This window comes from Pyrus communis, chromosome 5 (assembly GCF_041283825.1).
Source record: "Pyrus communis isolate YQ-2024b chromosome 5, ASM4128382v1, whole genome shotgun sequence".
Classification (NCBI taxonomy): Eukaryota; Viridiplantae; Streptophyta; class Magnoliopsida; order Rosales; family Rosaceae; genus Pyrus; species Pyrus communis.
In genome coordinates this window covers 4,980,996-4,995,281 of record NC_142569.1, presented here as the reverse complement: position 1 = coordinate 4,995,281, position 14,286 = coordinate 4,980,996, and the positions used below count along the sequence as shown (strand labels likewise).

The following is a 14,286-nucleotide window of genomic DNA, read 5'->3' as shown; positions in this document are numbered from 1 at the left end:
AGATAAGTTCAAATTTTTATCCCGTCAATAACAGTATATTAGAAACATGCTATTATTAACACTCTAAAAAATTTATCGTATACTCTAAATTTCTATATTTAAGAAAGAAAAAAAACACTTATAAGCGTCGATAACAATACCATTACTTTTAAAAACGACTTATTTTCTTATTACCCTGCTCTATAGTTCTTCCCCATTAGCACTCTCTACTTTATAAGGGCATTTCTGCAATAATCATCACGATTGTGTCCATTGTTCTTTCATTTCAAGACTCAAAAGCTAAAAAATAAGCAGGAAAACCCAGTTAATCAAAAAAGAAAAATGAAAAAGGAAAATTTGCAAAACCTTCTCGTCTAAAAATCTGACACTTTCTCTCTCATACCGTCCCTAAAGTCTTTCATAAATTACTTGTTCCCTTGGTATAAAAAAGACAGCCAAAAATAATGGCGGTTGTGCTTTTGATTGATTGAAGCTGAGAGAGAGAGAGAGAGAGAGGTAAAGCAATACTGGCAAAGCGAGCAAGCACTAGTGGTGTACTAGAACAATCACTACCACCACCACCGCTTACCACACACAGCAGCAAACCTTGTGTTTCCATTAGTGGAAAGTTTGGAAGCAAACCCAACTCTTGGATTCTCCATCTGTGCATATATTCTTCCTCAACAGTCTCTGTTTCTGTCATCTGTTAGCCTATTTTGTGCAGAGTTGATCATCGCGTACCTTTCAGTTTCCTCTCAGAATAATGCACAGGCCATTTGACTGCATCTTGCTTTTACTTGGGCTCCTTGCTGTTTGAGATCTGGTCCTTTCCTGCTTTCATGGTGGCACAAGCAACTTTGTGTTCTGAGGCTGAGATCTGGGGATTCTCTTAGCACAGTTGGGGTTTTAGGCTTCTGGGTTTTGCCGGGTTATTGCTGTAATTGCTCGGTTTCTGAGATTGGACTATCTGGGAGTGTACAATCTGTGACTTTGAAGCTCTGTTAGTCACAAATGGTGATGTGGGTTTGTTGAAGATTGTTGCATGAAGTCTTTAGTTGCAGATTGGACATTTTGGGTGGTTTGATTGAGGCTGGCTAAGTGCGAATGAGGCTGAAATTGATCGTTCTTATCAGCGAAACCAGTTTCATTTGAAGTTTCAGGACTTGGGGAATTGAGGGTTCTTTTGTTTAACTTTGCATGAATGTGAAGCTTCATGCTTTTGTGATTTCCTGGTAAAGTTTTGCAAGAAAGTTTGTTTCTTTGGGGGGTTTGAATGTGTGATGGTGAAATATGATATTTTGCAGTAAAAAAAAAGAGGGGAAGAAAACGATTGTCCTGTAATTTGGGTGAATTTTGGTGTTAAATTGTTGTGATTGTGACTGGGGTTGAATAACTTTTTGTGGAGTCAATTTTTAGGCTTCCAGTGTTTTTGAATCTCTGCGAATAATGAGGCTCTCTTCTGCTGGTTTTAGTCCTCAATCCCAGGAAGGTAGGGTCAATTAATGTTGCTTGCAGAATTTAATTTTTGCCAGGATTTTAAACTGAGATGTAGATATAGTTGTAATATGTTGTATGGATTTAGGATGTTGATAGTTCTGTTTGGTTGCCAAGAAATTTTGGGGAAAAATTAGATTTTAGAATTTTCATAACCCAAGTTAGCACTTGTGTTAAGCTCTCTTCTCTCTCTCTCTCTCTCTCTCTCTCTCTCTCTCTCTCTCTCTCTCTGTTTTCTACTTTTCCTTTGCTCCTGGAGACCCAAATCCCAGAAAGCTTCTTATTTATTGTTTGGTTTCTTCTCTTTCCACCATTTTCTCAGCTGGCAGGGGCTTGATCTGGCCTTCTTTCTAAATTTGGAAGATAAAAAATTAGTGTGAAATTTGAAAGTTAACCATAATTTCCAGAAGTCCATATACGGATGGAAAATTTATTTCCCTCCATAATAAGGCCCTCGGATGACATTTTAGTATTTATTTGTATTCTTTAATTGGTGGATTTGTAATCAAATTCTGAAACCAAGTGTTGGCTCTAATTGGTCTTTGTTTTCTTGAATTCCATTTTGTAGGGGAGAAGAAAGTTTTGAATTCTGAACTTTGGCATGCTTGTGCCGGTCCCCTTGTTTCTTTGCCCGCTGTTGGGAGCCGTGTAGTTTATTTTCCTCAAGGTCACAGCGAACAGGTTTGTGTAAATAATTTGTCAGTTCTTCCTTGCAAATTTAGTGGCGTGTCGTTTTATTTGTCAATTTATGTTTGCGAAAGGATGAATTTGTTTCTGCCAACTTTTTATGCAACAGATGTGATATTCTGTGTGATCAATCTTCTGTAAATGTTCTACTTTTTATTTATTTTCCTTCTATGCAAACTGTAATGCTTCATAATGTAGGTTGCGGCATCAACCAACAAGGAAGTGGATGCTCATATTCCCAACCATCCAAGCTTGCCACCGCAGCTTATCTGTCAACTCCACAATGTGACAATGCATGTAAGGCTTGTTTGGTTTGGTTAGTTCTGGTTCTTAATATTCCTATATGCTGGTTTCTAAAAGATCGATGTTGGTAACTGCAGGCAGATGTTGAGACAGATGAGGTGTATGCACAAATGACTTTGCAACCGCTAAATCTGGTATGCCACTTTGCCTTGATTGGCTTTGAAATTTTTGTTCTTTATCCTTTGCTCTCATGCTGTATATAACCTTCATCTGCAGCAAGAGCAAAAGGATGGCTACCTTCCAGCAGGGTTGGGCAGCCCAAACAAACAGCCAACAAATTATTTTTGTAAAACCTTGACAGCCAGTGACACAAGTACCCATGGTGGTTTCTCTGTTCCTCGCCGGGCAGCTGAAAAAGTGTTTCCTCCATTGGTAAATTCTCTAATTAACTATATGCAGTATGACCTTCACTTTTGAGCTAGTTACTAGGGTTTGTACAATAGTTCTGGCACTTTGTCTCAGGGAAAAATGACGGTTAATGGTTCTGTCTGAATATTATAGTATTTTCCATGTTTTTAATCTCTATTTTGTTTCTGAATATATATTTTTTGACATGCAGGATTTCTCCCAACAACCACCAGCGCAAGAGTTAATTGCAAGGGATTTGCATGATAATGAATGGAAGTTTAGACACATTTTTCGGGGTGAGTTTGCTAAGGAGAATTTTCATGAAAAGTGGAGAAAATATTAAACCTCTCTTCGTATCTTGAATGAGTGAAGTAGACTGAGAATTAAGTTTGACTTTAGATGAGTACTTTCCCGCCATTGCAACTTCTTTTAGTTTCCCGACTTGAATAGTGAGAATATCATGTTACAAGGCCTTTCATTCCATGAAGTGATTATTGACATGTTTGTTGATTTTTTTTCTATTTTAGGCCAGCCCAAAAGGCACCTTCTTACAACGGGTTGGAGTGTGTTTGTAAGTGCTAAAAGACTTGTTGCTGGAGACTCGGTCCTTTTCATCTGGTAGGCTGTTCACCCGTTCTCTGCTGTGTTCTTTTGTTTTGGTCATATAAACAATGTGATCTTTTGCAATGTTCATACTATTTTTTTGCCTGCTTGCAGGAATGAAAAGAATCAACTACTCCTTGGCATCCGGAGAGCTAACCGACAACAAACTGTGATGCCTTCATCAGTTTTATCAAGCGATAGCATGCACTTGGGACTTCTTGCTGCTGCAGCTCACGCAGCTGCAACAAGTAGTCCGTTCACCATATTTTATAATCCAAGGTATGAGTCTATGTAGGCTGATGATACCAGGTCTTTTAGGTTTATCACTTCCCCTGAAACTTACGCACCTTTCATGCAGGGCTAGCCCATCTGAGTTTGTCATTCCCCTGGCCAAGTACATTAAAGCGGTCTATCATACCTGCATTTCTGTTGGCATGCGTTTTCGGATGTTGTTTGAAACAGAAGAATCAAGTGTCCGCCGGTAGGTCCTAAACTTTTATTTCGTTAAGGATGTTATAGACGATTACTAGATAATTCCGAATGCTTCTTCTCTCCTTTCAATAAGTCTTGGATGCCTGTAATCTCGTTACGAAAAAAATAATAAATTTATGGGTTGGGTGTTGGTACATTGAACACTGCTAGCCTCCTTCATATTATTTTTATTCTAGAAGTTGCAAGTTTTATTGGTTGGTATCTGACAATTATACATTATCAGCTACATGGGAACAATAACTGGCATAAGTGACCTAGATCCAGCTCGGTGGCCTAATTCACATTGGCGTTCAGTCAAGGTTTGTTGTATAATTATTAATAATTATACATATACATCTGTATATATAAGTAGATCTGTATTGCATATCGTAAACTGAATATTTTTTTTTTTGGATAGATCCGGGTTAAATTCCTCAAGAATTTTTTTATTTATTTTTACATCTTTTGCAACTTTGCTGGAACATTCATGGATAATCTTAACTTAATTCAGGTGGGTTGGGATGAATCCACAGCAGGGGAGAGACAGCCAAGAGTCTCACTGTGGGAGGTTGAACCATTAACAACATTTCCCTTGTATCCGTCTCCTTTCCAGCTTAGGCTTAAGCGACCATGGACACCTGGACTACCCTCTTTCAATGGTATGCTCATTTACTGCTAGATCTAGGCTATTTAACTCCCGATTTTATATCTTCTAGAATTGCGGCAGTAAGAAAATCTTTATTCTCTCAGGTATGAGGGACGACGACCTTGGCATGAATTCTCAACTCGTGTGGCTTCAAGGAAACAATGGAGACCATGGAATGCAATCGCTGAACTTTCCTGGCATGGGGGTCACACCATGGATGCAGCCAAGACTTGATGCTTCTATGATTGGCTTACAATCAGACATGTACCAAGCTATGGCTGCAGCCGCACTTCAAGAGATGAGGGCTGTAGATCCTTCCAGACCGCTACCTACATCCCTTCTGCAGTTCCAGCAGCCGCAAAGCCTCCCTAATAGCAATAGGTCTGCTGCCTTGATGCAGCCCCAGATGGTGCAAGAATCTCATTCTCAACAAGCCTTTCTCCAAGGTGTTCAAGAGAACCATCGCCAGTCACAGCCTCAGGCGCAAACTCAGTCTCACCTTCTTCAGCAGCAATTGCAGCATCAGAATTCTTTCAGTAATCAGCAGCAGCAGCAATTAGTTGATCATCAGCAGATTCCAAGTGCTGTCTCTTCCATGACTCAGTTTGCTTCCGCCTCTCAATCCCAGTCGCCATCTTTGCAAGTTGTCACAACGCTATGCCATCAACAGAGTTTTTCTGATTCTAATGGGAACCCTGCTACCAGCACTGTTATATCTCCCTTGCACAATCTCATGGGTTCATTTCCACAGGATGAATCATCCCACCTGCTTAACCTGCCTAGAACCAATCAATTAATATCTTCTGATGGCTGGCCATCAAAGCGAGCAGCGATTGACCCTCTTCTTTCCTCTGGAGTTTCTCAGTGTGTTCTGCCCCGGGTGGAACAGTTTGGACCTCCCCACACTCCTATGTCTCAGAATTCTATTTCGTTGCCACCTTTTCCAGGGAGAGAGTGCTCATTAGACCAAGAAGGTGGTACTGATCCTCAAGGCCATCTTTTATTCGGTGTCAATATAGAGTCCTCACCTCTTATAATGCAAGGCGGGATGTCAAATCTTAGAGGAGTTGGTGGCGATTGTGGTTCTACAACCATGCATTTTCCTTCTAATTACATGAGCACTGCAGGCTCTGATTTTTCACTTAATCCAGCAGGTACACCTTCTAGTTGTATTCATGAATCGGGTTTCCCGCAGTCTTCAGAAAATGCAGACAGTGGAGACCTGCTAAACAGAAATTTTGTTAAGGTAAGTTGCAATGGCCTGTTTAAGGTTATATTCTTTTGTAAAGTTCAATTTTCAACTAGACCTCAAGTGATATGATAGTGGCCTTAAAATGTTGTCGTCTTCTAAACAAAACCATAATTATTTGCAGGTATATAAGTCAGGGTCCTTTGGGAGGTCACTTGACATTACCAAGTTCAGCAGCTACCAAGAGCTACGTAACGAGCTTGCTCGTATGTTTGGCCTTGAAGGCGAGTTGGACGACCCTGTGAGATCAGGCTGGCAGCTTGTATTTGTTGACCGGGAGAATGATGTTCTTCTCCTCGGGGATGACCCCTGGCCGTGAGTTCCCACTTCTATAATTTAATTTTTTTTCCTAGCTATGAATTGTAGGATAAAAAAATGCATGAGTCCACTTGAGTCTGAACTTTCGGAGACTTAAAACAAGAGTTCCTCTAGCTGTAAGTTGTGCAGAGTTAAGACTGGGCGTTGTTGAGAAAACTTGTTTAGTATTTTTGTCATTGCTTAAATGTTCTAAGTAGGAACGAGTTAATTTCCATGTGGACTAGGTTTCCAATTTTGTAGCGAATGACTTGCATATATTTAGGCTCGATTGAAATATTGACCGCTTGACAGTAAACTTTCCGGTGCACCCCAAAATTTCTTTCGTCTGAATTCTGTTATTGATTGTCTAACTCTAGATTCGTTGTGTTTATGCTGATACCAGGGAGTTTGTAAATAGCGTGTGGTGTATCAAAATACTCTCACCACAAGAAGTTCAGCAAATGGGAAAACGAGGCCTCGAACTTCTAAAGTCAGTCCCAAATCAGAGGCTCTCAGACAATAGTTGCGACGACTATGGAAGCCGGCAGGACTCAAGAAACTTGAGCAGCGGGATAACGTCCGTGGGGTCACTCGAGTATTGAACAACTTAACCGGTTAAGATACCATTCTCTTATGTAATATTTGCAGCTCCTCCCAACTTCTCCAACCCTTTTTGAAGAGTTGGGAGGGCGGCTTAATACTGTAGCTTTAAAGCTTAGTTTATATATAAGCTAATACTGTAATTAAACGATGCGTATCTCTTTTCGTTATTTCCTTGTATTTCAAATACGTACAACGCATATGTAGTAGGAGACTTGAATGTTTGTGAAAATAGCCTTAAAAAGGTATATTGCAGCATGTTCGTGACTGTATGGCATTCTCTAAATTGTATATGAACCGTCATGTATGCATGGCTTTTTCTAAGCAATATTGGAGGAGGGGGAAATGAACTCGGAATTTCGGCTGCAAGAGTGAATGCTCTACACACTACATGCATATCAAAATACCTGATTTTCTCATGTTTCATGTACACATGATTCATGGTTCATTTGAATGTTCATATATACACATGATTCATGGTTCATATGTGCATTCAAAAGCAGAATATCATGATTACTTTTCTTGATCTCAAAAGTCTAAACCAATGACACTTATGTTTTTATCAAAACCTTCATTCACAATTATTTGAGGTCCCATGCTGTGTCGGCATGCATGTTCTCAAAATTAAACGCTATTTTTATTTTTATTCGAGTAATGTTACACTTGTCATTTATTTATACCATCTATCTAGTAGAGGTAACGTCCACCAGCATATGTAGGTTTTCTCTCTATTAGAGATGCGGTACAAATAGACATCAAGAATATCATTTTATTAAATAAATTGTTGAGCATGTATATTTATAGCGTCAAATAAAGGGTCGAACAAATGAGTTCAAATCTTTTGCATCGAAAATCCTCAGTGGCCTCTTTGTGTCCTATCTACTTCAGTGACATGTGTTCTTTGGACTTAATTTATCTTTAGTTTTTAATATTTTTGTTGAACAAATAAGTTGAAGAGCTAACACTGTTAAATGTCATTCAAATGAAGGAACAGATGTCAACAAATGAGATAAGTCACAAAGAATGCATTTTGGTTCAAAAGATGGTCAAAGAATATAACTTGGTTATAGCATTTACTTATCAGATAGTGTATATATTAAGTAAATGTCTGTACCGTAACTAACGTTTAACTTAAAGTTTGATGGTCAAAAAAGTTTACCACTAAAGTGATTAGTGGACCTGATGGTGAATGAGTAAAGGTCAAATTGATAGCGAAAGTCTGGGTTTTCTGATGCATATTGTGGGGCTATCTACACAGAGGGGACTCTTAAGAGGGATGGAATGGTGACAGAGGTAGGGCACCCTCTTCAGCAATGATAGGACCCAGCCCTTGGAAAAGGTAGGTTGGCCATACAATTATACGAAGGGGCAGTGACTCAGTAACCTTTTCCTTGAACTAGTATTGTAATTTGCATGGTCAGTTTTCTGCAAGACCCCATCTGCTCTGTCATCCACAGCAGCATCACTGAACCAAAGTCTCCATCTTTGTGTAAACAGACAAGATGAGCATCAACACTTTAAGTCACCTTTATTGTGTCTACCTGAATGAAGCTCGGTCCAAAGCCTTTGGAGAAAATAAATTATATATGATCTCAACATTTTAAGCAAACTAACAACAAAAAGTTCTTAAAAACTTTAGTTTTTAATAAAATAAAATAAAATAAAGGTGTAAGTAAATAATACCAGGAATGACTTTTCAAGATAAAAATGTCCTTAACATTAAAAATGAACAGTACCGGAAGTGTTTCATTAAGATTTCCAACATTTTATTGTTAAGATTTTTTTTATTTTTTATTTTTTATTTTTTAATTTCTTCCAAATGTTGTGTCCTAGACTCCTAGTTGATGCTTTAATCTTGATTTCGAAGGGGGAAAAACATAATGGAACTTATTCTTGATTCTTTAGGCATCTGATTACAAATTTTAAAGTGAAACTTCTATTTTTCTTTCAATTTTATATGCGTTAATAAACGCACGAAGACGTTAAGAATCAAATAATTTTGATACCTAATTTTATCAACTGCAAGAAAGTAAAGAATCAGGATGATTATATAATTCAATACCTAATTTTAGTAAACATATAACGAGTGGCACGAATAAAAATTTCTTTGCTTGCAAGGATTGTTAATGTAAACATAAGCAACCCAGAAAGTATGATTATGGAGGGAATTATTATTTAGTTTATCAGAAAACAAGTTCCAAAAAGTGGATGCTGAAAATTGTATGTTAAGCCATGATTGAAGCATGCCTAGAGGTGTTTAGGTTGGAACTTTCTTAGGTGCTATGGAGTATTCCGTACTCATAATGTTTTAGCTGTTAAATTTAACAATAAAACATCCAAATTACCGAATACTCCGAAGCATCAATAAAGCTTTGGTCTAGATTATGTGGCCTGGCCTAGGGCATTGTTGGCCTAAGTCATAATGTTTTAACCGTTAAATTTAACAGTAAAACACCCAAATTACCAAATACTCCAAAACATCAATAAAGTTTTGGTCTAGATTATGTGGCCTGGCCTAGGGCATTGTTGGTCTAGATCATAATGTTTTAACCGTTAAATTTAACAATAAAACATCTAAATTATTGAATACTCTGGAGCATCAATAAAGTTTTGGTCTAGATTATGTGGCCTGGCCTATGGCATTGTTGGTGCCAAATATAAAAGAGCCCTCCAACTCTCGGGGTGTGCACAAGCATGTGGGTTTTGATTAAACAATACACAAAGGGGAAAGCTTTTTGTCATTGAGGTAGGAAGACTTGACTTGGGAATTGAAAGGTGTCCTATTGAATTTCAAGTGGGACTGGGCACACCTATATCCAGGTATCTTAGGGCTAGGATCCCAGGATTTTCTAGACTGCTCTTCTTTTTGGGTTGAAATAGGTTCAAGAATTTGATGGTAGTGGGCCTTAATTTAAGGTAAAGTGACCTTCACCTTGAGGTAGTCTCTTATGCAGATCCTAGTTGTGCGCATGTAAGTGCGGCTGTGAGAGGCCAGTCAAGGACTCAATATTGTTGGTCGACCGACGACTCAGTACTATTGGTCGACCGGTCATTCACATCCCCTACTTGATGCACACCGTTGAGAGTTTGAAAGAGAGAATTTCCGCTTTCGGTGGTACCAGTCTAGCGACAAAGACAATCATCTCTAGAAAAGGATTATGATAATTTAGCTTAACCCCATAAAATTTTAAGAAAAACTAATGAAAAAAAGCTTGAAAACTTTGAGTTTTAATGATAAGGACAAAATAAAAAATAAAATGAATAGTATGAGTGATTTTTTTAGTGTAAATATATGATTTTTCGTTCAAATGAACAATACCGTGAGCTTTTCGTTAAAACTCCCAAAATTTTACTCTCGAATGGCTTTTAGATTGTTGTCTCAACAGTTCCTATTTATTCTCTTCTTTTCCTCCAATCTCAGATAGTTGGGGGGAGAGAGGATGCAAACAATGTTGGAACATAGATACCTCAACATTCATATGCATCTACTGAAAAATCTACTTCATCTAACAACACACTGGTTGCTCTCTGGATATAAAGTTTGCATATCATACACAAACTCCTTCAATCATAATGTGTACTGAAAACATACGCTCCTCGTACGAAGCTTTTCTTCTATATTTTGTTTCAGGTTTTATCACAACCAACCGCAACAAATGTAATGAGATGATGGCATTCGTCCAGTCTGGCGGATGTATTCTGCTTGAGCTGCAGTTTTCTCTGCACTTTGATTCTTTCTAGCTTCAGCTGCTGCCCGTTTCTCTTCGGATATTTGCCTTGCTAGTGCTATCTTCTTCATTATCTTGGATTGAGCTTGCGCTCTCATTTGTTCAACTTGAGCCTGAAAAGTAGTCCTGAATTAGTCAAGACAAACAAAAGTTTCCAACCACAAAATCCTCCGTATCATATCCATATCGTTACGAAGTACCAACGCAGTTTCTTGAGAGTCAAGAAAAGCATAAATCACAATACTTCCCAATCACCAGGTATAAAGTTAATAACTGGAGCTCACTGAACCAGTTCAATACAATTCAAAAGAAATATCGGCCAAGGTTTCAGACTCGAAAATAGAACAGTTCTGCTGGCTAGAGATGCGAAATGAAAAGAACTTTAAATACCTCTATTCTCCGCATCTCTGCTTCGAGTTTTGCCTTCTGCTGACTTTCCCATGCTTGGATTTGGATTTCATCGCGCTTGTATCTGAGAAATGTTAGCATTCTCTAGTCATGTTAGGATGGCAGAACATACATACATGGTTTCTAGTAGAAATGCATAGCAGTACTCTATTACAAAGCAACGCAAAAAGGTGATCCAAACGAAGTTCTAAAAGAATGGGGGTTATTGGGTTGAAGCAGAAACCTTGCTGTATGTCTACATTTTTCAGCTTCCTCCCAGGCCGCTGCTCGTTTTTCAAACTCAATCCGCTCAAGTTCGGTCGCATCAGCTTTTTCAGCGGAAAGTTTCTTCTCCTGCTCCTCTTTACTTGCCCAAGCGGCAATGTTCATCTTACCAAGCTGAACACCAAGTTCTACAATCTCCCTTCTTGTCTTGAGCTTTAATTCTTCTTCTGACAATTGTCTTTTGTTGTTTTCAAATCGTGGCTGTGATTCGCCATCCGTGGTAGGTGTGGGAGCCGGTGCACCTCCTCGGGGAGTTGACGGCACTGAAGAAGTTGGGCTGCGGCGTGGGGTTGTTGCCCCTTCAGGAGTAGCAGTCCTTGAAGGCTCTTGACTCGGGATCGGTGTCATTTCTGTTCCCATATCTCTCATTGAGACTGATCTTATGGCAGCAGTGCCTGCATAAACCGAAAGCAAATGGTCAACTTCCTCTGCCTCTGGCTATACACATTGAAGTCTACGAACAAGGAAGCTAAAAGTAATGCAACCACAAGAAGTACAAATCCTACATAACATAACAAAGTACCACATGAAGTTCTTAAAGCCAATGAAAGCGTACCTGCAGCGTTTTCCACAGTACTTTTAGAACACAAGTGAGACTCCGACGGGACAAAAGAGAACTTATCGAATCCAATCTGCGATGCAGGCTGACAGAAATCGACCCGCTTTGTGTCTGCTCCTCTGCCATTTGGCTTATAATCGTAGTTAGTAGACTCCGGAGCCACCCTCACCATACATGTCACCGGCAAACGAATTGTTTGGTTTTGTAAATTACTCTTTCTGGGAAAATTTGCTTGTACAATTTGCTTGTTCATTATCCATTTCTCGGCATCGTTCCACTTCGATGGCATAGTTCTTGAAAGCGTTCTCGAGAGGTGCTTATGTACCGACTTCTCCCCTTTATGAAACTCGAAACTGGATGAACTAGCATTACTATCATAGTCAAGGTTTTCGTCATCCATCATTCTCACGGGGTGAATTGCGCATGAATTACCGCTCTCACCCTTTGAATAATGCTGCAATTTAACACGACCGCCATCGCCATTTTCTCGTGGCAACGACTCCTTTGGTTGACAAGAAGGTTGATCACTTTGTCCAAGGTCCAATGCCGCTGCACTCGACAAATTCATGGACGCAACTTCCAAACTGGACGATTGAACTGGACAGCATAAGACTTAATCAGTAAACGGTTTAGCATTTGCGCAACGCATGGGAAATCCATTGGAGAACTAAGCTGGGATTAATCGATGCTCGTGTTACAAATTTTTGAATCAAAAGAGGAAAGACAAACCTTCCTCATCTCCATTCATGGGGTCTAACAAGCTATTCTTCACGAACTCGGAATCGGCAAGCTTCGAGGGCGAAGTTCTTGAGGAGTTACTGTTTGATCCATCCTTCGTTTTATGATGGTGAGGCCCTATGAGCTTCATCCTCAATTTACTGGGAGAAATTATACCAGTCTGAAAGAGGAAAGAAAAATGAGACAGTAAAGGTAATTACCCTTTCAGTCCACTACTCAAAAAATGCTAAAAGCTATCATCTTTGTGAACAAAACCAACTAATTAAACAAACCCAATTAATCAAATTACTAAAATCATATCCAAATTTGATTAAGCACATATATATTGCAGCAGAAGCCAGTCCAAGGGGTTTCTTTTTTTTTTTTTTTTTTTTTTTTTTTTGAAATTCAAGTTTCAACCAAATTCATGCAATTTGGAAACAACCCCTGAAAGTAAAATTCGTTCACAAAAAGTTCCACAACCAAAGAGAATAAAGCTCCATTCATCTCCAAAAGAACATAAAAAAGGAGAGTTAGAAAAAACAGACATGGGTTTTTGTTAAATTTACCTGAGCTTTGTGTATCCTCTCGTACTCCATTAGATCTCTCTCTAACTTTCTCTCTCTAAAAGAACCTTCTTTTCTCTCTACAATATCATTCTGAGGAACAACAAAGAAAGAAGAAACCTTTAAATGGGTAGAATCCTCTCTCTCTCCTCTCTCTCTCTCTCTCTCTCTCTCTGTATTTTGTTGGTAGGCAGACAGAGACAGGGGTGTTTTCAAAGTTCCTAGTTATAAACTTACAAGATAGGATGATTTTCGTTTAGTTCGGCTCCTCTGCAGCATAAGGCCGTGCTGTACTTCTTTCTGATCCTGACACGTCATTACTTGGACCCACATTCACCGGGACCATATGACGTGGCACAAATCTGCAGACCAGCCTCTTAAATTGTGGCTGGCGGGCTTCCTAACCAGAGGCAACGAGGAATTGCCGATTTTTAAGAGACCCAATTATTATTATTTTTTCTTTTATATTATATATATATTTGAATGTTCGAAATTTTCTTGTAAGTAGAATCCTTTGTGAATTTATTCCTATCTTATTTTTTAACATAATATTTTATAAAATTAACGTAGAAAATAACGTTGAATTGTGATGTATCAAAAAATTCATATAGAAATTTACTTTGAGACAGCCCTTTTTTTTTTGTTATTTCCCTTGTCTTTTAGCAAGAGGACAAAGTAAATTATGTAAATGGAACAAATGATTAAAGTCAGAGGGGTTTCGAACAGTGGCAATGATGAAAAGTGGGATTTCAGTTTGCTCTGCATAGAAACTGAACTGTGCATGTGGGTCAAAAATCAATCAATCAATCAAAAAAATTTACTATAAAAAGAATTTTACCCTTCTGCTTTAAGAAAATCACAGTGAAAAATAAAAATTACTGGCCAATCTAATCTAATCACCTAATTTGTGACCCCTAATCTTTGATTATCTTCAATCAAGCTTATCTTAATGGATGATCACCTTCGTATTTAGACTAATTGTCTGATTCAACATCTTCATGGCCCCCCACCACACTTTGAAAAGTTTCTTTTAGTCGCAATTCCACTATATGAAGTTTTGAACAAATACTGGATTTCGCAAGATCACTTTTCCAAATTTTTACATTTCATTTCATCTCAAATTCAACCGTGTAGTTGGAGGGATGAAACCGGATTCTTGTCGGATCCAATTTATGAGGATTCTGAAAATCCGTAAATCATATCTGTTCATCGTATATTATGCGATTAGAAATCATTTTAAATATTTTTATTTAAAATTAAATACAAACAGTATATGATAAAAACTGACCGCACGATGTATGAAGAATGAACAGGATTTACGAATCCCTAAAATCCTCACAAAAAAATCCAAAAAAGATCTTGTTAGG

General features: G+C 38.5%; 2 protein-coding genes across 4 annotated transcripts; one reads left to right on the top strand and one right to left on the bottom strand.

Annotated features, from left to right (window-relative positions):
* The first annotated feature begins 245 nt into the window (after window positions 1-245).
* LOC137726567 (auxin response factor 6) lies at window positions 246-6,935 on the top strand. 3 transcript variants are annotated; one of them, XM_068465503.2, is made up of 15 exons: window positions 252-1,211; window positions 1,396-1,468; window positions 2,042-2,154; window positions 2,359-2,457; window positions 2,541-2,597; window positions 2,680-2,835; window positions 3,023-3,107; window positions 3,339-3,429; window positions 3,529-3,693; window positions 3,773-3,895; window positions 4,130-4,205; window positions 4,397-4,544; window positions 4,636-5,777; window positions 5,905-6,095; window positions 6,481-6,935. In XM_068465503.2, the coding sequence occupies exons 2-15, from the start codon at window positions 1,426-1,428 to the stop codon at window positions 6,677-6,679; spliced, it is 2,688 nt and encodes an 895-aa protein (XP_068321604.2). In that variant the 5' UTR covers window positions 252-1,211; window positions 1,396-1,425; the 3' UTR covers window positions 6,680-6,935. The 3 variants fall into 3 exon arrangements, with proteins under 3 accessions (XP_088550019.1, XP_068321604.2, XP_088550020.1); XM_088693893.1 differs by having other exon boundaries at window positions 246-1,468; XM_088693894.1 differs by lacking the exon at window positions 1,396-1,468 and having other exon boundaries at window positions 422-1,211.
* A 3,206-nt stretch (window positions 6,936-10,141) lies between these two features.
* LOC137726883 (uncharacterized) lies at window positions 10,142-13,116 on the bottom strand. The gene is made up of 6 exons (XM_068465835.2): window positions 12,923-13,116; window positions 12,366-12,534; window positions 11,634-12,233; window positions 11,037-11,472; window positions 10,796-10,877; window positions 10,142-10,518 (listed from the first exon to the last, which is right to left on the bottom strand). The coding sequence occupies exons 1-6, from the start codon at window positions 12,950-12,952 to the stop codon at window positions 10,315-10,317; spliced, it is 1,521 nt and encodes a 506-aa protein (XP_068321936.2). The 5' UTR covers window positions 12,953-13,116; the 3' UTR covers window positions 10,142-10,314.
* Between the last annotated feature and the right edge of the window lie 1,170 nt (window positions 13,117-14,286).